The sequence below is a fragment of the Astatotilapia calliptera genome, chromosome 4 (assembly GCF_964374335.1).
Source record: "Astatotilapia calliptera chromosome 4, fAstCal68.1, whole genome shotgun sequence".
Lineage (NCBI taxonomy): Eukaryota > Metazoa > Chordata > Actinopteri > Cichliformes > Cichlidae > Astatotilapia > Astatotilapia calliptera.
The window spans coordinates 14,638,303-14,659,275 of record NC_137425.1 but is presented as its reverse complement, the minus strand read 5'-3'; the positions used below and the strand labels follow the sequence as shown (position 1 = coordinate 14,659,275).

General features: G+C 36.6%; 1 protein-coding gene across 1 annotated transcript; it reads right to left on the bottom strand.

The window, feature by feature from the left end:
• Positions 1-1,104: 1,104 nt before the first annotated feature.
• On the bottom strand, positions 1,105-20,676 carry LOC145428268 (nuclear GTPase SLIP-GC-like). The gene is made up of 23 exons (XM_080300309.1): positions 19,626-20,676; positions 17,473-17,554; positions 17,189-17,301; positions 16,381-16,422; positions 16,234-16,272; positions 15,283-15,307; positions 15,034-15,120; positions 13,952-14,039; positions 13,532-13,748; positions 13,177-13,374; positions 11,703-11,909; positions 11,436-11,602; positions 5,789-5,846; positions 5,623-5,710; positions 5,376-5,497; positions 4,986-5,162; positions 4,736-4,884; positions 4,527-4,644; positions 4,309-4,417; positions 4,093-4,223; positions 3,484-3,571; positions 3,316-3,402; positions 1,105-2,499 (listed from the first exon to the last, which is right to left on the bottom strand). Exons 2-22 carry the CDS (start codon positions 17,537-17,539, stop codon positions 3,320-3,322), a joined length of 2,373 nt encoding a protein of 790 aa, XP_080156435.1. The 5' UTR covers positions 17,540-17,554; positions 19,626-20,676; the 3' UTR covers positions 1,105-2,499; positions 3,316-3,319.
• Between the last annotated feature and the right edge of the window lie 297 nt (positions 20,677-20,973).

The window sequence follows — 20,973 nt, the reverse complement described above, 5'->3', positions numbered from 1 at the left end:
TATGTGCATTGAAAGACATATCCTGGTCAAAAATGACTCCAAGGTTCCTCACAGTGTTACTGGAGGCCAAGGCAATGCCATCCAGAGTAAAAATCTGGTTAGATACCATATTTCTTAGATATTCAGGGCTGAATCTAACAACCTCAGTTTTATCACAAATCTTTACTACCAACTTTAATCCTCACAAATACTAAGAAAAATATAAATTGTCAATGTTATCTGTCAAAGTTGACAGCCCAGCAACACACAACAAATAACATGCAACTGTTAAGTTTGACTTGCTGAATTATGCAGAGTGATAAAACTGAGCTTATGACCACTGTAATGAATGACTGAAGCTTTTCCCAAACTTCTCAATGTGAAATTTTACAGAGAGGGAGAGAAACAACAGAATGGGATTCACAGAGCAAACCACATTTGGTAAGACGAAGGAAGGGGGTGTAACACATGTCCAAATTGTTAAATCATCTTCAGGCCTGGATGAGCCCATCCTCCTTTCTCTCATTCCTCCCAAAATCAGTCTTAGGAATCTACATTAGAGTAGGTTAATTACATAAGTCGAATTCAAGGGCTTTTATTAAGTGATGATTATTATTAGTTGATTTTTCCTTTGCTCCTGTTAAATTTCTTTAATTTAATATTCTGCGTTCAAAAAGTCTTAATTGTAGACATTGGTCTTTTAACCCTTTGTGAAACAGTAAATGTAAAGGTTATAAAAGGTAACTTTGGCCATAAAAGTTCATTATTATAGAATCATAGAAGAGAGATGCTGATAAGAAATGTGACTGGAGGATTGTATTTGAACTGTGAGGCCACTTAGACAAGAAACCTTTCTGATGAAGCAGGATCCACAATCATTTGACTTCTGGTTGATAAATGGTTTGTGGTTCAGTCTTTACAGTTCATAGATAATTTTGCTCTTTGTTACAAGCTACCGTGGGACTGCAAAGTACTTTTTGGCAGGTAGCTTAGTTGTAGGGTCAGAAAAAAAACACAAGAACAAGGTTTGAAAAACCATGTTTCCATCTTACAACTATAGAATCAATACAGAATAGAAACAACAGAAAACAATATGATATAATAACTAAAGTAGAAAGTGAGACATATTTTTGCTGCTGCTTTATTACTTATGACAACCAAAGAAACCATTGTATTACAGTAAATTAATATTTAGGTTAGAAATGTAAGTAAAATGGTATACATAAGACATGTGCTATATAGAAAACTGGGAAGAATCTGAATATCACAGTATCCCTGTGGTTTAAAGCACTAAAATTAACAATCTGTAACATTGTAGTTCTACTGCTGTATAATTTTCTGTATAACTAGGGTCTACAAATAATGAACAAATACAACAAAATGGAGAAAATAGATATATCAAAACATCTTTGCACAAAGTGCTGCCCTTTTGGTTTAGACCCTCACAATTAAAACCTTAAAAACCCTGGGAGGAATTCATGCTTAAAAATCTTCATCCATCCATTTTCTTCTGCTTATCCAATTCGGGGATGCTGGAGCCTTTCCCAGTTGTCAGGCGAGAGGCAGAGTACACCCTGAACAGGTTCCTAAGGTTATTCCACTCAAATAAAACTAAAGTAAAAACTAAGACTAGATATGAATATTTTAGTTAAACAAAATAAAAACAACAAGCAACAGAAATGATTAAATGACCTCATTTGAAATACAAATCAGAGGAAATAGTATTTGTTAGTTTGGTAAAAATGTTATTACAATGTGCCTGACATGGTATTGATGGATGTGTTTGAGACACTGGACATGTAACAAGACAAGTGGGTCAACTGTTTTCAAAAAGTGAAACATTTCTATTGTTTCCACTGGTTTTCCTAAATTTTGTCTCTGATATTTCCACTAAATACAACAATAATTTTAAAAAAAAATTAACAGTAAGGCAAGGCAAGTTTATTTATATAGCACAATTCAACAACAAGGTGAATCTAAGTGCTTTACAGAGACATTAAAAAACAATAAAAAAAGCATGATTTAAAATTGATTAAAAGAAAAAAAACAGTAGATAAAATCAGAACGTAACAGTAATAAAAACCAACTAAAACTAAACATTTTCAAACAATGAAAAATAAATTGAAATTTTAAGTCTTGAAACTAAACAGAAATGAAAAATAAAAATAAATGACAAAATACAAAACTAATAACACCAATTAACCTAACCCCCACGCATGTTTTTGGCCTGTGGGAAGAAGTTGGAGTACACAGAGAGCACCCACACAGACACAGGAAGAAAAAGCAAAGTCCACACAGAAAGGCCTCAAACTGGATTCAAACCCAGGAGCTTCTCTCAGTGAATACTGAAAAATCTCATTTCACCAAATTCATTAAAAGTCAAACACAACATTCAAAGACAGCAAGCAACACAACAGAAATGTCTGTGGTGATATCCAGAGACCTCATGCTTTTGGTCAGTGTTCCCTCAGAGATGTTGAGTGGGTCATCAGGTTTCTGCTGTTACTGTGTGGAGCAAATCTGAAACATCCAGTAATAATAAGCACAAAGATTTTTAACACTCAGTTGCTCAGGCAAACAGTAAAATTGCCAGTGCTTACAGCTAGCTTTAAGATGTCTTGAAAGCTCCTCAGCCTAGAATAGAAAATCTTAATATCTGTTGTTTCTGTTACTGTTTGTGTAGAAAATCATTTTTGGAAACACTTTAACATGTTTTGTGGTGACTCTGATGTAAAAAGGGTAAAATAACACAAATTATAAGTGGTGATATTATTCAAATACTTTGTCTGTGCACAGAAATAATTAATTCAGCATGTTTACCTCAGCTGTCAGTCTGATATGAGTCAATAAGTCACTTCTGTCCAAAGACTGTGGACGATATTCAGGGAAGTTTTTGAGCATGTCCTGAACGTTTATGTTGGTAGTGCTGCTGTTTTCACAACTGTTAGCAGTTGTTTAGCAGCTGCTAGTAAACTTCTTTTAAAGTAAATCTAACATTATGGTGTCACACTTTAACACTTAGTGAAAAATGGGGTTGTTTAGGGCACCGGTGCATAACATTACCTGGCACCAATGTTAGATAAGAACCAGCTGGGTTTTTTTTTTTTTTAGCTGAGATGATGAAAATACAAGCGGACAGCTTAAATGGCCATATGTAATTTAAAATGGCTATTTCGGATCTTTAAATTATGACAAAAGTTAATGTATATTTAGGTGCTTAGGATTGTCATCAGATTTCACCCCCTCTCTTTGAGAATTCACAGGAACTATTAAAGTAATTTAACACAAAATGGTTAATAATAATTCTGTGACATGAAATAACATTTAAATATTTACCTGGTTACTGTGATGTCATTTCTCCCTCTTGACTGCGCTTAACTTCATTGTAATGTTGCTGCACAGTTTCAAGATGCTCTGAAACATCTGAAAAAAATAAATAAATAAAACATGCTTTGGCATTGTTCAACATACAAGATTTACTTTCATAGCCTATATTTTCTTTACCTGGGAGACTCTCACTCAAAGTTGATGCCTTGAGTGAGTGTTTAATGGAGTGGTCCGTGGTTTCCTCCAGTTCCTTACAGATGATCGTCTAATTAAACATCAGAGCTTTTATTACTTTTTCCAAAGTCAAATATTGAGGTTTAGAAACACCTGAAACATCTAAATTAATGTTTGTTTAGAGTGCTTGTGGCCAGTTTATACTTCAAACTCTTCAGTTCAACCCATCATATCAGACTAAATCTTTGTAATGCTGAAAAATAAAAATATTAACAGCAGCCTCACTAATGTTTAGAGAGCAGGGGTGGGCAACTTCCAGGCTTCAAGGGCTGGTGTCATGTAGGTTTTAGATGTGTCCTTGATCCAACACAGCTGATTTAAATCGCTACATTACCTCCTCAACATGTCCTGAAGTTCTCCAGAGGCCTGGTAACAAACTAATCATTTGATTCAGCTGTGTTGACCCAGAGTGATATCTAAAACCTGCTGGACACTGGCCCTTGAGGCCTGGAGTTGCCTAGCCCTGGTTTAGAGAATGCTCAGACTGAGCCAAAGCACTCAAATACAGAAAAAACAATACTTGGTCTCATTGTATGTTATAATTTGACAAACCATCAGTTCATTCATCTTCTCCAACATGGTCTTTTTTGCATCCTCATACATGTTCCTATTTAAGGATACATGTGTCTCAATAGTCTTCCTCATTTTTTTCAGTGCATCAGTTCCAGAAATTTTTCGTGCGTCTACAAGAAAAGAATAAACTTTGTCAAAACATTTTTTTATGTACAATTGTGATTTATTACAGTGACAAGCTGACAATCTTCTTACCTTCATAGCACTTTTTCATGTTTTTCTCAATTGTCTCTGTTAGACTGTTGTAGATGATTTTCTTCCCCTTTAGGATTATTTTGTTGAGTTTTGCCTTAATTTTATCCTCCTTAAAAACATGAAACATGGATGAGTTAATAAACAGAATTAGTATTTGTAGAGTGAATAGGTAAATTCTGCTATAATGGACTGACAAACTGGATTGTTTCATGTCGTACCTCTGTCTGGAGAAATATCAGCTGCAGTTTGACATCTTGGTATTTTTGAATCAGTGATTTTGTGTCAAGTGAAAATCTACTGATGACTCCACTGAAAGATCCGCCTTTAACATCATTTCTGAAAAAAAATGTTTCATGATGGCAGTATTAACAAGTTTGTTTTAATTATTTTAAGTATAGTGTACAGTTTAAAATGTGTTTATTCTTACGGGAAGGTCTTTCTGAATTTTTCATCAATGCTGTCAGTCAAGCATGAAGCTAACATTGTGTTGAGATTTATGTGTTCCCCTTTTTTTGTTTGGTGGATGCCGTATTTCCAAACCACAGCCTCTAGTGTCTTGAAAAAACTAGGCTCTTGCTGAAACAAATTGGAAAACCATTTTAAAAACACATGCTCATATAAAGGTCAAAATCTGTTGCTATGATGTTAATTATAATAATTATAATTCAGATACATACATCACGGTCCAAAAAAAATTTCAGTTTTTCTTCAGAGGTTTTGGAATTTTTAACGCCTTCTGTAAGACAATGTTCAAAATCCTTGATCGCTTCATCAACTGCTCTTTTGACTTGATCAAGTTCTTCTCTCATGTTTTTCTCGAGAACTTTACATACATCATCTGCTTTTCCAACACCCTGAAATTAAAACAGTATATTTATTTTTTATTAAAGCAGTAATAACATAAATACAACTCTCTATTTTCATTCATCATTTTGAAATTTTTTTCAGTCAGTTCCTGTCAAAAAATCTTGATAACTAAAATCTTGTTAGGTGTCAGAGTTATGGAAACATTTGAAGTTATCAATTTGTCATTAATATATTGTTCCACACAGATAACTTGATCTCACCGCTTTGCTGCACCTGGCACCTTCAATCAAAGACAGAATCCCATAAGCTCCATTCACATAGTTTATTGTCTCAGAGTGGCAGTCGTTGAGATTTTGCAGGAAGTCTTGAAGTTTGGGTATTTCTGTAAATAAAAGTAATTTAATCTAGCAACTTCTTCTTGGTTTACATAGAGGGAAAATAAAACAAGATATGCATTGAATAAGATTTCTTTTAATCACAAAATATTCTGACATGCTTACAACCTACCATTGTCATCTTCTTTTACACGTTTTCTTTTCAGGAACTCATCAGCACTCACTGTGAACACTTTGAAACCTTTATCGCTGAACTGCTCCTGAAATAATGTGTTTTAATTTTAATAAAGCTTTGCCTCGCCATTACAGAAAACTGTTTGAACATCTTTAAAACTCACACTCAGTTCCTGGAATTCGTTCATCACTTCTTCCTTGGCTTCCTTGTTGTGTGCAACTCTTAAATGGATAGAAAAGAAAACTGGACTCAACATATAGCTTAATCATACAGCAACACATCAAGAAAATAGCTGAGTGTTTGTCTTTCAAAGGATTTGCATGTGGAGTGCAAGATACCTTTACCACTTCAAAAAGATGTGTCAATAAGATCAGCATAATTAAAGGACTGACCACTTCAGGCCCCGCTTTTCTGCCTTCTTTTTATTTTCTTTTTTCTTTTTTTTTTGTGTCCCGTTTGGATCTTTAGCCATCAGAATTGTTGTCTTAAGGCCAAGAAAGATGCCAAGCGGATTTATTTTACCAAGTGGATCATCATGGCCTTGCCATATTGGTCCATTTGATTGACCTTTATTATAATTATGAATTTATTTTATTTTCAGTTCCTACAAACGGGACAGACATGACTGGGCGATAGGACAGGGAGAAAGAATGAAAGAAAGAGAGGGAGAGAAAGAAAACCAAAGGGGAGAAGAGACGGTGAGAAGGGGGGGAAGAAAGAAAAACAAAAACAAACAAACAACAAAAAAAAAACAAAAAAAAAAACACCTGGGTCACCTGTATGGAGAAAAAAAACAGAAGAGAAAGCAAACAACAAAGAGCAACATAATAAAAAAAACGGCACCATCACAATAAACTAGCTAGCAGTAGATATCAGTAGATACTAAGTAATAAACGATATTGTGCAGCACGCAAGATAGACAGCGCACAATGTGCTTCTTTTTATTTTCTGAAGGATCGTGCTTTCTATTATTCCTAACCTTTTTTTTTTATTGTTTATGGTTTCATTCAATGGTAAATGGCCACATGCTTAAACAGATTCTGCAAACCACAGTAGTTAAAGTAATAGTTCTGACTGCTAGTGAAAATAGTTTTATTTACAAATAACTCCCTCACTGAACTAACACAATTCCTCAAAATGTTTGTAAGTAAGTAAGTAAAATTTATTTATATAGCACTTTTCACAGATAAAAATCACAAAGTGCTTTACAACACAGGAAATGGAAATATAAAAACAATATAACAGTAAATAAAACAATGTAAAACAATAAAACTATAAAAACAGCATAAGAAGAAATTAATCAAATGCTTTTCTAAATAAAAATGTCTTCAGCTGTTTCTTAAAAGAATCAATGGAGTCCGTGCAGCGAAGAGACAGTGGGAGAGAATTCCACAACCGTGGTGCCACAGTCTGAAAGGCCCGATCACCACGAGTTTTAAAACGAGTGCGTGGTACCACCAGCAGTCTCTGATCTAATGACCTTAATGCCCGAGAAGATGAATGTGGTTTCAGCAGGTCAGATAAATGTACTCTCTGCTTATATTCCTTCATATTAAATATTTTTTAAATAACTTATTTTAACATTGCATTCAACAACAAACTTAAAGGGCCAAATTGCAATATATTTCTTCACGTCAATATACAGGCTGCAAGGGGGGGTGACGTGGGCCGCAAGTGGCCCCCGGGCCATGAGTTTGAGACCCTGTTCTGAAGTATAAAAGGACAACGCTTTGTCATTTTCTAGAAAGTTATGTTTAGCTATGTGTATACCACGGCACCTTTTTGACAAACATGCTGAAAGTGGAAAATGAGAAACATGTCCCATGCTGTACTTGAACCCACAACCTTAGACAAACAGATCTAAACTGTTTCGCATTCGTTTTGTATCGTAGTGCTAAATCACTACAGATGTAATATACTTTTGTCCACTATGGTTTTCCGGCGCTGCTTCAAGTCTGAGTTGCCACTTCCGGAGAAGAAATCAGATCTCAGAGCTCTGTGATCATTAACCACAGGTAAGAAAAAGGTTATCTGAAATAAGAGTAAACCTACAGAACGAATATGCAGCTGTGTTTTGAAGGGTTATCTGATTTATGACAGCTAGCGTCCATCATTTGGTTAAACAGTTGTGTCAGTTGTGCTGAAGTAACGAGCTAAATGATGAATGAACGGGAGGTTTCAGTTATTCGTGTTGCTGTCATGTTGTAATGGTAAATAAGCTGGGTGGGTTTCTGACAGTGTTGTGTTCATATCTTAGAACATTAGAAACGCTAACTGACAGAAATAGAGCACAGACCTGCTATTTTCATTTCTTTAAATAAAAATTTCATTCAAACACTTTTTTCTATATTCAAGTGTTTTATATCTAACATTCACACTAAGATAAATACATCAGATGGTCGGTTGCGCCGTGTGTCTGGCGACACTCTTGATGGAGGACATTGAATGACATCTATCAATTCGGAACCACGATAACAGAATTCTGGCTGATTGGAGCTGGCTCGGACCTGGCTTATTGAAGAACAAGAAGTGGCTACAGCTGTTCAAAGTCCCACAAGGCTGGCTGACATGATAGACGATGGGCAGGGCTGTGAGTACACAGACTGTGTTTATTGAACGCAATATGGATAAGATCTTGGAGAAGAAGATCAGCTGAACACGGAACACACACACACACACGCATGTACACTGACACAGACCTACATTCACCCCCCACCCCCTCCAAACGCCTTGGAAGTGTCTTCTATGTTGTGAGATGTGATGATTCATGTGCTATGTGCTGAGGTGTTTTTTTTTTCTGTGTCAAACTGATCTCCCTGTTGGAGCTCAGTCTGGGGAGTTCTTTTTTCTCCTCCCTAACCCCTTCCATTGTTATTCCTCTCTGACCTGTCTTCCCCATGTGACGTAATGTATGTATGGTCGGAAGGGTAAGATGGTGCTGGCAAGGCTGGCAGCAACCCAATTTCCCTCGGGATGAATAAAGTATTATGTCAATGAAAAATTGTACTTAGTAGTCAGTATAAGCTTTTAATGATATAAGTTTACATGTGATAGAATACTACATGATGACCTTTTTATTACTTAGAACTGATTGTTCTTTATAAAAACTTGTTCTGATATTTTTATCTGAATCTTCCCACAGCGATAGTAAGAAGCTCAACAAGCAGTTCTAACCTCTTACCAGGAAAAAGAGCTGCTTCCCACATTCCACCACACACACACACACACACACACACACACACACACACACACACACACACACACACCTACCAACATTCCACTGAACAAATGTATTCATTATTGTATTACTTTTCTCATGTATAAATAAAGACAAGTGCAAGAACAGAGCGCTGATCACAGGGCCCCCACTCTCGTGTGAGCGCTCTGTGACCGCCCTTGCAAGTAAAATCTGCAGCGTGTGTGTGTATCCACTCTCTGACTCTCAGCTGAAGAAGTGTCATTTAGAATAAATCTCTTGACATATTATCAATCAATCAAGAGCAAATCAGGGGTCAGCATCTTGCCCAAGGATACTTGCATGCAGACTTTCTTTACTGCCCTTCTAAATTATACTGTCTATACAGAGATGCTTCCTGGTGCAAAACACTGTCCACCTAATAAACAACACAGGATTATCATGGTATTGTTACAACCCCCTCTGCTAGGGGACAGGGAGTGAAATAAAGGTTTTATTGCAAAATTCAAACAGAAAACCGACAGGGCCCCGTACTGCAGACCACTGGGCATATAACCAGCACAAAATTAACTAAACCTAAAACCTAAAGCTAACTAAGGCTAACCTCACGAGCAGTAACACCTCAAAAATCTACTCAAGCTAAGTTCAACCATAGTTAGGGGTTAACAAGCAGAGTTCAACACTATGAACAGTGTTTAGCGAGCAGGATATCATCTCAAATGTACTTCATGAAAGTATAGGTAATTAATGCAGAAACACAGCCCCAAGGGTGGTAACACTATATAATGTAATTTACAAATAAACAAGACAATCAAATAAAATCATAAAGTAATGTGAAAAATTAATGTTACCTACATTATCTAAGTACAAACTGGTGTTTATCCTTTGATAATGTAACACAAGCTTTGTCCCTACCAGGCCTTGAACCTGTTCTCTGACGGTTCTGTGTAAGCAATCTTTTTTTATTTCATTGGCTGTTGCTGCATTCACACTGAATGCATTACAGCCAATACGCAATGGCCCCCCACAGAAAGAGTAGCAGTTTACCCACTAAACCTCTCAGTGAGACACATGACAAGCTAACAAACTGTAGATGAGCCTTGTGGTGAGTATTACCTCATACGTGGGGCCCAGACTATGGTGAGACACAGACAAACCAGTACCCAAATTATATTCAAATGAGGGATGCTGTAATAGAGTGAATTGTTGCCTTATGGCTTATAAACTGGGAAGTGAACGTGATATCAATGTGTTTTAAAAACTGTGGGGATCCCAAGAAGTTGTTCTACACATGTGTGGATTTTTGTTTGTGTAGAGCTTAAATTTAAGGTCACAAGTGCAAGTTAAAAAATGTTCTGTAAAATCTTTGCTCCAAAAGTGGTTGGTGGAATTAAACAGGGAGTGAATTTCCGGGTACTGTTTATAAGGCTGGGGAAACCTGCAGTAAGTTTTCGTCACGACGAAACATTTCTCCCACTGAAAACACTATGTCCAGTTGAACAGAATCAACTTTTGGGGATTAACTTACTTGGATGATTGAGCATGTATCTAGATGTTAAAGAAAAAAAATTCACCTGAGGATTTGTGTGCCTCACACTAGCCTCATGCTAACTCTCCAATACACATGAATGGGGAGGGATTTGAGAGACAGAAAAACTGTAGAAATGAAGTGAAATAAATATCTTAGTTTTGCAGACAGTTGCTCTGGTCAATTTGGTGTAACAGTAGGGTCTAAGTCAAACGGTGTGGGAGAAATATGGCCTAAAAGAAGGAAAGTGATTCAAAGTCAATGTGACCCTATCAGCAGAAAAGAGGAATATTTCAGAAAGTGTATAAATTGTAAAAATCTGAATGGAAGCACGCAGCTCACAGACAAGCGACAAACGGTGTGAGACTAGTTAGCGGCTAAAGACGTAGATTAATAATAAACAAAAATGGCTGCTGCTTTACAATGATCCAATGAAAATACAAATAAGCAAAATGGCCACTGACATTAACATCCATGGCACAATTTATTCTTTAACATGCAATTGGAACACCTTAAGTCTTTTCAAAAAAAATTTAAAAAAAATCCCTGCCCTTGAAATAACAACAAAGGAATAACTAGAGAACACATTTCCTAAAGAAAACTCAAGTGTGAATGCAGATAGCTGAATTGTTTGAGATGAAATGTCATAACTTCTGAACCTTTGGTTGGAAAAATATCCATTGAGCTGAAATACACCGAACCATTCATCTGAAAGTCAAAGTGCAGAATTGCTGAAAGCTGAAGTTCACAAAGTCTAAATTTTCTTTTGTCATTAATCAGCTTATTCTGTTCAGCTACTTTCAAACTCTGAAACTACTTCTTCGGTGTGAACTTCTGCTCTCATGTGAATGAGTTGGTGTATTCAGTGTACACACTGGTGTACAAGACAAGACATTATAAAAATTCAACTCAAACGATTCAGCTGTCAGCGTTCACACTGAATTTTCTTCAAGAAATGCATTCTCTAGTAAACTGGTACTATCTTAGTCTTGATAGTAGTATGTGTCTTTAATATGATTTTTGATATCAGTTATTGAGTACTTTTGCCAACACATCCAGCTCTGTGTGGTTTGGTAATTCACTTACCGATCATCTGCAGGATCAGACTTGGTGCAGATAAAGTGGATTTGCTGACATTGACCACCATTTCCAATGAGGCCATGTGCACTTTTTAGGATCTCCCAGGCTTCAACTTCTGATGCTGCTCGAGTAATTTCAGCCACTATCCACACAGTAGAACAATCTACAACAATCTGAAAGAGAATCATAGAATGTCAATTTTAAATAATTACACAAAACAATGTTCAGAACAACACAGGACAAAACAAGATGCAGTGGATGTGAATAAAATACCTGTTTCCACATTTCGTTCCTGCTCTTGTTACGATCACCATTTCCAGGAAGGTCCACAAGTGTGACATGCTGGAGGAGCTCATTGTGTGGCACCCTGACAGTCACACTTTTCACTAGTGGCCAAAACCACTGCTGTGCTTTATATCCATCTTCCTGCTTTGGTCCACCCTTTGTGTATATACGAAGTTTTTGAGATAGCTCTTGAGCCTGCAATAAATGAAATAAATACGATAATGCAAAACACGTAACCTGTACAATCACTGAACGTGTCTTCAAATTGGATTAAAGAAGTAGTGCAACGTAAAATATGACTGAAGAGCAACGATAACGTGTAGTGAGTATTGTAGCTTTTAGTGATACTATACCTGAATACGTACCTATACCTAACTGAATTTCTAAAACTTACAATTACAGTAAATTAGGAGCAGAAAACCCAAAATACAGCACAGGCTAATGTAAGTATGTACAACCATATGTACACTCTTGACCTCAGGAGCTAATACTGACATCTTTAGGATGAAAAACTTTTTGAAAGCTTTTCTCATACCATCTATCCATAACATGACTTTTTGTTTGTTTCAAATCCTCTAAATCCATTTCAGTGGAACTCAAATTTGTTTGTTTTTTTCTCCTTTTTTAAAGCTATTCCTTGATGAACTTGCTGAGTTGCACAGCGACTATCACTCATTCTGTTAAAAAACTAAAAAACAAAAAGAATTAGAACCTGCCCTGGTACATTTGGTTGTCATTTTATGGATTTGGAGGTGTGATAAATAAAAATGTTCTCAGTTACAAATCCACTAAACTTGCAGTTAAATTAGTCCAATTTCTATAGAGTAGGCCGACAGTAAATTATGTCAGTCCTCGAAAACTGAAAATATAAATACTTTCTCAAAGAATGCATTATTTAGAGTTTCTGAGCTTACTGTGTCACATTCCAAAGATTTCTTCATGGAGTTTAAAATTTCTGGAATATGTCTGAAATGCTTTTCTTCAATGAGGTTTTTGTTTTTCCACTCTCTGAGTGCTCAGATAAAGTAGAAAAGGTCTATATGAGAATCAGTCTTTTCTATTTAAGTAGGATGGCAGGACCTGACAAGGGAGCTCAGTGTGCTGAGCTGCAGGAGGCAGCTGGAAAACATTGTAAATAAACATTCACATTTTTGTTTCTGTCTTTGGTCCTTTGATCACATCTAGTTTTCAAACTGGTCAAAAGCAGCACTGAGGTTTGATAAGGCAAGAACAGATTTGTTTTGTGATTTTGGCCTGTAGCACTTATCAAAGATGCATTATATTCTACTCTGCTTCTATTTTTTTTTCTTTCTTCATTTTTTTAATAACAGTTAAAGCCCAATTTGCATAGAGTAGGCCGTCTATAAATTATATCAATTTCAGACTTTGCAAACAAATTTCACTCAGTAAAACAAGAAACATTCTAAGTAATAGTAAGTAATAGAATAGCATTTGACCTTACTGTGTCACAATTCAAAGATTTCCTCTTGGACTCTAGAAATTCTGGAATATTATTGAAATACTTTTGTTTTATAAGGTTTTCAGGGGATTTGTCTTTCCATTCATCTCCATACAGGGCTGACAGCTTTTTAACCATGTCCCGATAGTCATCATCACCTTTCTTGTAAGTTTTCAGTGACCATAATTCATCATGCCACTCCTAAAACAAGATAAAAACAAAAACAATCTTTGGGTTTTCTTAAATGTCATGCAGACTAACTAGAAATTATAATTATTATAATTATGTATTATATAATTATTATATACATACTTATATATACATATACTGTGAAAAATAAACATTCATTTTATTGTACCTTTTTTTTAATGAACTCAATTTCCGCTTCATACTTTAAGCTACGTGTGTTAGCCTCCACTTTAATCACGACTGAGGTGCATGTGCTGGTTCTTCCAGTGGGCAAAAGATTCTTCTCATCAATGATGACATTGATTAACGAGCTCTTTCCAGCCCCAGATCTTCCAAAGACACCAACAAGCTCTCTCTTGTTAATCTCTAAATCACTGATTTTATTCCTATGGAACAAGAGTTTAAATATGAGTTAATTTATTCAACAATGAAATGTATCGCAAAATTAGAAAGCCATCTCTTTGTGAACACCTTGTGTGTATGATTTCCGTTCACCAGAATGGTCTTACAAAAGAGATCTGGATCTCATATAAATAAAGCTTCATTATACCTTAAGTAAAAGGTCTTACTTAAATGTTTATATACCCACTTTATAAAAGCACCAAGTTCTTCTTTGTCGTTTATTTGGTCCTTGATTTGTTTCATTATGTGTTTCACTTCAGACAATATTCTGGTGTCTGTCAAAGTGAAAGTAAAGAAGTGTTTAGCAGGAATTATGAACCATTATAAACACAATGTGATACACTGATATCCAAAAAGGGTAATGTATCAGGTTCTTATGGACCACTTACCAAGTACTTATGGCACAAGTTGATTGTTCAATGTTTGATTTGAAATAAGAAAAATTTAATATAATACCTCAGATACCAGCAACCTGATGATAAAGTTTTTTCCCGCTATACACAATTTGCGTTACGCCACAATTTGCGAATGGATTGTAGATGCTTGGGCTAACATGTCTGCTGGCACTGTTGTTCGAGCTTTCGCAAAAGCCGGCATCATTTCCGAGGAGCCGCACGGCACGGAAAGTGACTCTGACGGTGAAGAAAGTGAACTTGGAATGTTTGATGGAGATTTAGCGCAGCTGTTCAATTCAGACACAGAGGATGAGGACTTCGATGGGTTTGATTGATGACAATTACCGGTAATAAAAATGTGAGTACCAAACTCAGTTTTGCTCCCGCTTTATTTTTAAACACGCATAATTGTATGCGCCCTATAATCAGGTGCGCCTTATGTGTGTGTTAAATACAGTAATGGCACACATAACTGAGACTGCGCCTTTTAGTACGGTGCATCTTATGGTCGTGAAAATACGGTATTTAGTCTGGCATGTACAAATGTCATGATGCTTTTCACATCAGACAGTATGACTGGTTCTGTTGGCATAAATGTAAAGAACTATTTAGAAGGAATTATAGACTAGAATAACCAGAAAATGTAAATTCTCATGTTTAACAAGAAAGCAAACCTGCGTGAATTAGAGAATATCAGGACCATAATGTGACCACTTACCAATCAACCCTAATATACCATGCAACATGTGACTGTTAAATTTTGACAAAAGCCCAAAGAAAAAGTAATTTCTATCATCAAAGATGTTGGACAAATTGTGCTGCACAGAGGTTTAACCCTTAAACTGTGACACTGTTTAATAAGAAACCTAAATACCTTCAAATCCTGGCATAGACAGACGCTGTCGCTTAGCTGGTGACTGCAACCTGATGGTGTCACTTTGAAGGTCTGATTTTCTCTTTCCTGATTGGATAAAAACAACAACAAAAAATAAGAACAAAAAAAACGGTTTTCTCTCAGCACTTAAAGTTATTCTTAGTAAAGTTATGTAGATTGCAAAAAATATTGGTGCCTTTAAAACACAGAATAATATGAGATGCAATAAATACGATGCATGTGTCTCACCTGTATCACTTGTGGATGGCAAGACCTGAGGATGAATATGAGTTATACAGGAAATTATTACTATTTGCATTGGCATTGCTCTTTAACAGCATTTAAAGGACACTAATGTACAAGTTCTCCATGTTTTCAACTAGCAGACTGATGAAGAGTACATTACGCCCTCCCATTACCCTCTTCTTATGCTATGAGACAATTCTTTTACATAATTAAGTTTTGGTGGCAGATTTCTGTTCTCGTGTATTAATCACATGTTTAATCATATCACATTAGTAATAGTAATATCACTTTAGTATAGCAAGAGCACTCCTGTCACTTAGTTGTATGCATGTGCACTAGAAATGAGCCCTGTGCTCCACACACACACACTGACACAGTGGGGCCATTGTTAGTTCATGGGAGACGTTAAACAGATAGTGAGACTCCCTCTCCTTTTCAGGGATGTAAATCTTTAGGTGACGGTTAAGCAGAAAGCAAGGTTATAATTCTCTCTGAGAGGGAGAGGGTTTTAAGCATGAGGCTGATGGTATAGCCTCCCCGTGAGAGGGGCCAACATGTAAGAGTTTGTGGAGTGTCTTTGTCTGTCTCTGGGTATATAAGATGTAAGGGCGGTGGCCACGATTCAGAGATGATCCTAGTGGTTTGGCTGGGATGCTTCTATCCACATTGCAATGTGTTTATTACACCCTTTTCAAAACGCTCAATGGGTGTGTTGCAGGTTATTGTCAAAATTTCCACAACAAAGTCCCAGTCATGAAGACCTACAGAGACGGTTAGCGAACCCCTAGCTAGGGCAAAATGTATATTTCCCAACCCAACCTATGAATTAGGTTTTTAGATTCAGTCATTTATTGGTTTCTGTAGAGAGTGGTCAGTTTCTATAGACCAGAGGATGGAGCTTTACTTTGTCTCAGGTAGTTGGCCTAAATGTCTGAAATTCAGTATAACCCTTACCTGAACCACATCAGCTGCTTCTTCATGCTCCTGTTCACACTGCAGATAAAAGTGCAAAGCAGTGTTTAATATTAACCTCTTAAACGTGTATTAAAATTGTATTTGTCATATGGACATTTAAGAACTTTTCCCTTCACATTTACTTACTTGAACAGAATTGACTGTTTCCCGATTTGAGTTTTCTTCTTCCTACAACAGTAAAATCAGTTCAAATCTATATTAGTTAAGAATTAATAAAATTACTCTACAAATAATTACTGCCAGTGAGACGCTGTCGAACACCAGTGGGTCATTTGGTGTTCCCTCTCCATGGTAGACTATCACTTCTTGTTCCAACGCAGAGTGGTATTTTTGTGTAGCTTATCTGTGTAGCCAGTCTAATTAAAAACGTATAGATAGCGTATTTCATAGTGTTATCTTCATGCACTCTGTGTATTCACTCACTAATTATAGTCACAGTATTCACTCACTGTGCCATCAGGGATTCGCTAGCTTAGCTTGGCCTGTAGCCAACTCACTAGCAGCATGGCCCTTTCACCTGTACCTCCTGCACTTTCTTGCTCATTGTGTCAGATTACTTTTGTTACTTTTGTGCTTAATTACTCCTTAGCCTCCTTTAGCAATAATGATACTATTTGTAGACTATTTGCAGCTCTGGAGGCCAGGATCACAGAATTGGAGACTCTGCTTCGCACCCTTAAACATCCCATAGCTAGCAAGGCCCCTTTAGCCCAGCAAAGCAGTGTTTAATATTAACCTCTTACTACTGTTTCTTGATTTCTTGATTTGTGTTTATTTCTTCCTAGCACAACAAAAACATTTCAGTTTTAGTAAAGAATTAACAAAAATGACACTACATATTATTACCGCCAGTACATTTTTAATATTCTGATAATTCTAACAACAGTTCACCTCCGAACACTCAAATAAAAATGTTGTTAAAAAACGTAATTACCTTTAACAGCTTGAGGTTCTTCTTGAATTTCACTCTTGGTCCAGCTTTTGGGATCAAATTATCAATTTCTCGATCATCAAGGACACGCAGACTTTCTGCATCGATTTGTTCATCTGTAATTAAAAATAAAGTTGCAGAGATAAAGATTATTCTCAACTTGCTTTAGAAATTCTTGTTCAATGAGTGACAAAGCAATGGGCATAGTTATATGAGCTGTTTCACAGTTAACAGATCACATCAGGATCAATATCTGTACCGATCATGGATTCACGTTAATACTTTACCTTTAAATTTCTCCACCCACTCACTTAGCCCCCATTCAGCCAGTTTGTTTCTTACGAAATCATCCATGACAAGGAAGTGAAACTGTAAGATAAACTGTGATGTTTAACCAGACAGTACTGCTTTACAGGTTAGACATTTGTGATCAACTTCTCCTTTAATGCATATATAAATCAGAGACACTGATATCAAATTCAGATTAAAAGTTCAACAGTTCACCTTTTGTTAGAAGTAACGCAGGAAAAGGCTGCTGAGGGAGATAATAATGGATTGGATTTATATAGCGCTTTTCAAAGAACCCAAGGCGCTTTTCAATGCCACTATTCATTCACTCTCGCATTCACACACTGGTGGAGGCAAGCTACGGTTGTAGCCACAGCTGCCCTGGGGCAGACTGACAGAAGCGAGGCTGCCACATCGCGCCATCGGCCCCTCTGGCCAACACTAGTAGGTAAAGTGTCTTGCCCAAGGACACAACGACCAGGAGGGAGAGCCCGGGGATCGAACCGGCGACCTTCTGGTTACAGATACGCTTCCCAACCCCCTGAGCCACGGCCGCCCCGATGTGAAGTAAGCAGTGAGACACAGACAGAAAACAGGCGGGAAGAAAGCAAAAAGTCTGAAAACAGGTTAAAAACAAGTTAAAAACAAACTGGAACTGTGTGGCTCAGACTGCACAATTGCAGCTGCATCTATACATTTAATAGAAAGGTAAATCCAACATGAATAAAGCGGATGCAGGGTAAAGCAGAACTGAGAACAGAGAAGAGCAGGAAGAGGTGGTGTTTGTGCAGGCCAGATTGGAAGTGACTGAGAGAGGGGGGTAACAACCTCCCCAGACCAATATAATCCAATAGTAACGTAGTAACTCTATACTGAGTCCTTCAATTACTTGACATTGTAATCCAACACAGCACAAATAGAGAATAAATGTAGTTTGGAAAGGAAGGCACTTTTGTGCTATTTTAATCACATAATCATATGATTATGTGACAAAATAGCACAAAAGTGCTAAACTACATTTATTCTCTATTTGTGTTGTGTTGGATTACAATGTCAAGTAATTGAAGGACTCAGTATAGCGTTACTACCTTACTATTGGATTATATTGACACGACCCAAAGAAGTGCAACTTCCTGCCTGGATGTGCCAATCCTCTGCTCTCTCATTACTCTCAAGATCAGTATTAGAAATTTGCATTATCTCGGAGTAGAATAATTAGTTAAGTATATTAAGTGATTATTATTATTTAATACATCCTTTGCTTTGCTCCTGCTAAATAGCTTTAATAAAATATTCTGCATTCAAAAAGTCTAAAGTAAAGATCACAGAAAAAGTGGTTGTATGCATGGGCGTGAATGGGGCAAGTTGTCTAAAGCCCAACTTAAGATGGGCAGCAACAGTACCTCAACTGAACATAATGTCACTGGAAACAGAATAATAAAATATTTCTGACAAAATACTTATAGACGGAGTCTGAGTTTGATAGAAAAATACACACAGTTTAAAAACCAAATATAAACAGTTCGGCTAATATGACACTTTTGGTTCAATCCTTTTTTTTCCCCTTCAGTTCTAAGACCTCCACCCATTTTGTGGATGAAAGAGTTATTTTAGCCACAGAACATCTGATATGATTTTCTTGGCTGTGCGGACCAATCAGTTTCAGTTTATACTGTTTATTCTTGTGCTCTGTGTGCAGCTGGGTTTGCTAGTTCACAGACTTTATAGAGCGCATTGGATCATGACAAGAGGAATGCAATGTACACTTTATCTCTTACACCCTAAACCTCCCCACCCCCAACTTCCTGGCGCATCCCACAGCCCTGGAGAATGTACGTTCCAAAATGTTTGCATTGGACTGCAGAACAATGTTGTAGTACTCATGTTTTTAGTAGATTTTCTGTTTCACAGTCAGTAGATCACATCTGTATCAATATCTTCAAATCTCTCCAGCCACTTACTTAGGCCCAGTTTTTTTTCTCCACAAAATCATCCATAAGCAAGAAACTAAAAGATAAACTGTAATATTTCATCAGACAGTACTGCTTGACAAATTAGACTTTGTAATCAACTGGTCCTTAAATTCATTGACTCTGATTCTATATTCAGATAAACTTTTATTGAATTCAAATTAAAAGTTTAAACTACTTACCTTTGGTTTAAAGTAATGCAGAAAAAGACAGTTGACAATAAAATAAATAAATGAACAAAAAGTTAAAAAAAAAAATAAAAACAAAATGCAGGGAGGCACACACTGGAACAGGGTGAAAAAAAAAATCTAGCAAAAAGCAAAAGTCCAAAAACAAACTGGGACTCGGTTTTGCAAAAAGTGTAGTTCACTGTTTGGCAAGTGAAAGTGGATCGCTACATATAATACAACGCTAAATCTAGACAGAGTAAAGTGGGTGTGCAGGGAAAAGCAGAACTCAGAAAACAAAAAACAGGATAGGGAAGACGCAGAAGTGGTGTTGATGCATGTAGAAAGCGGTTTTGTTTGGTGACAAACAAATCGAATGGATTAAAGTTTACAGATTAAAAACAAAAGACAAGAAATAAAGAACACCGTGTTATATAAGTATTTAACACAAATTAGTGATAAAATCGCACAATTATGTCCCGTTTTCTAAGCTTCATTCCGTACTAACAAACAGAGGCGTCATAAGGATGAGAAAAGTGATAACATGAGCGCTAGAAAAATAGTAAACCGTCAATTACTTTTACTTTTGAAAATATTAACATATTACAATAAAGGGATGTTTGTTTCATAAGGTATTTGACCTTACCACTCCTCTCTTCTAGAATTAATGTCGTTTTGTCATTGCCAACAAATAATGAAATCTAGTCAGCGTCTGACATCGCCTCCCCTCCTTATTTCATGATTTGGTTCGGTCCAGTGCGCCAGGCTGAGCGCCAGAGCACTAACGGATCCGGTTCATAAGAGAGAGAGAGACAGATGGAAATAATAAGAAGATAACGAAGTCCATATGAAAGAAACTGCTCGAAATTCCTGGTATTTGTAATGTGTTGTATTGTGGCGGGGAAAGAAACAAAAACAAACAAAGCCAAACAATAATGGTTATAAAATAAAATAAAAACCCTGTAGGAGTAAGAAGCAGCTCTGGAAGAAGCATAAGCTTTTTTAATCCCACCCCCTTTCCACCACTAATAATCAACACGTTTTCTTCCTATTTATCCATCAGAAATTCTTCCTTACAATTTGTTACATGTGTTTGCTTTTATAACCCTAACACGTCAAAACATATACAAATTTACAGATATATAAAGTTATATAAACATACTTGTGCGTGCGTGCGTGCATCCACACACACACACACACACACACACACACACGTTTTGTTTTTTTACTGCTTGTTAGACTGAGTCGTGCTGGGACATTGCTTCCGTTCTTCACTTCAGTCCACAATTTCACTCCACACACAGAAATGCAAAAGCTTTTTACTATTGTATGGATACTGGGGTATATTAAATTTAATCCCCCC

Bases quoted from the DNA above. Each gene is read 5' to 3' on its own strand.
- LOC145428268 (XM_080300309.1), bottom strand. From the start codon at position 17,539: ATGGATGATTTCGTAAGAAACAAACTGGCTGAATGGGGGCTAAGTGAG. The intron at 16,423-17,188 runs GTAATTACGTTT...TTACTGTTGTAG, and splicing joins AGAACCTCAAGCTGTTAAAG to GAAGAAGAAAACTCAAATCG. The intron at 14,040-15,033 runs GTATTTAGGTTT...TCACTTTGACAG, and splicing joins GTCTATGCCAGGATTTGAAG to ACACCAGAATATTGTCTGAA.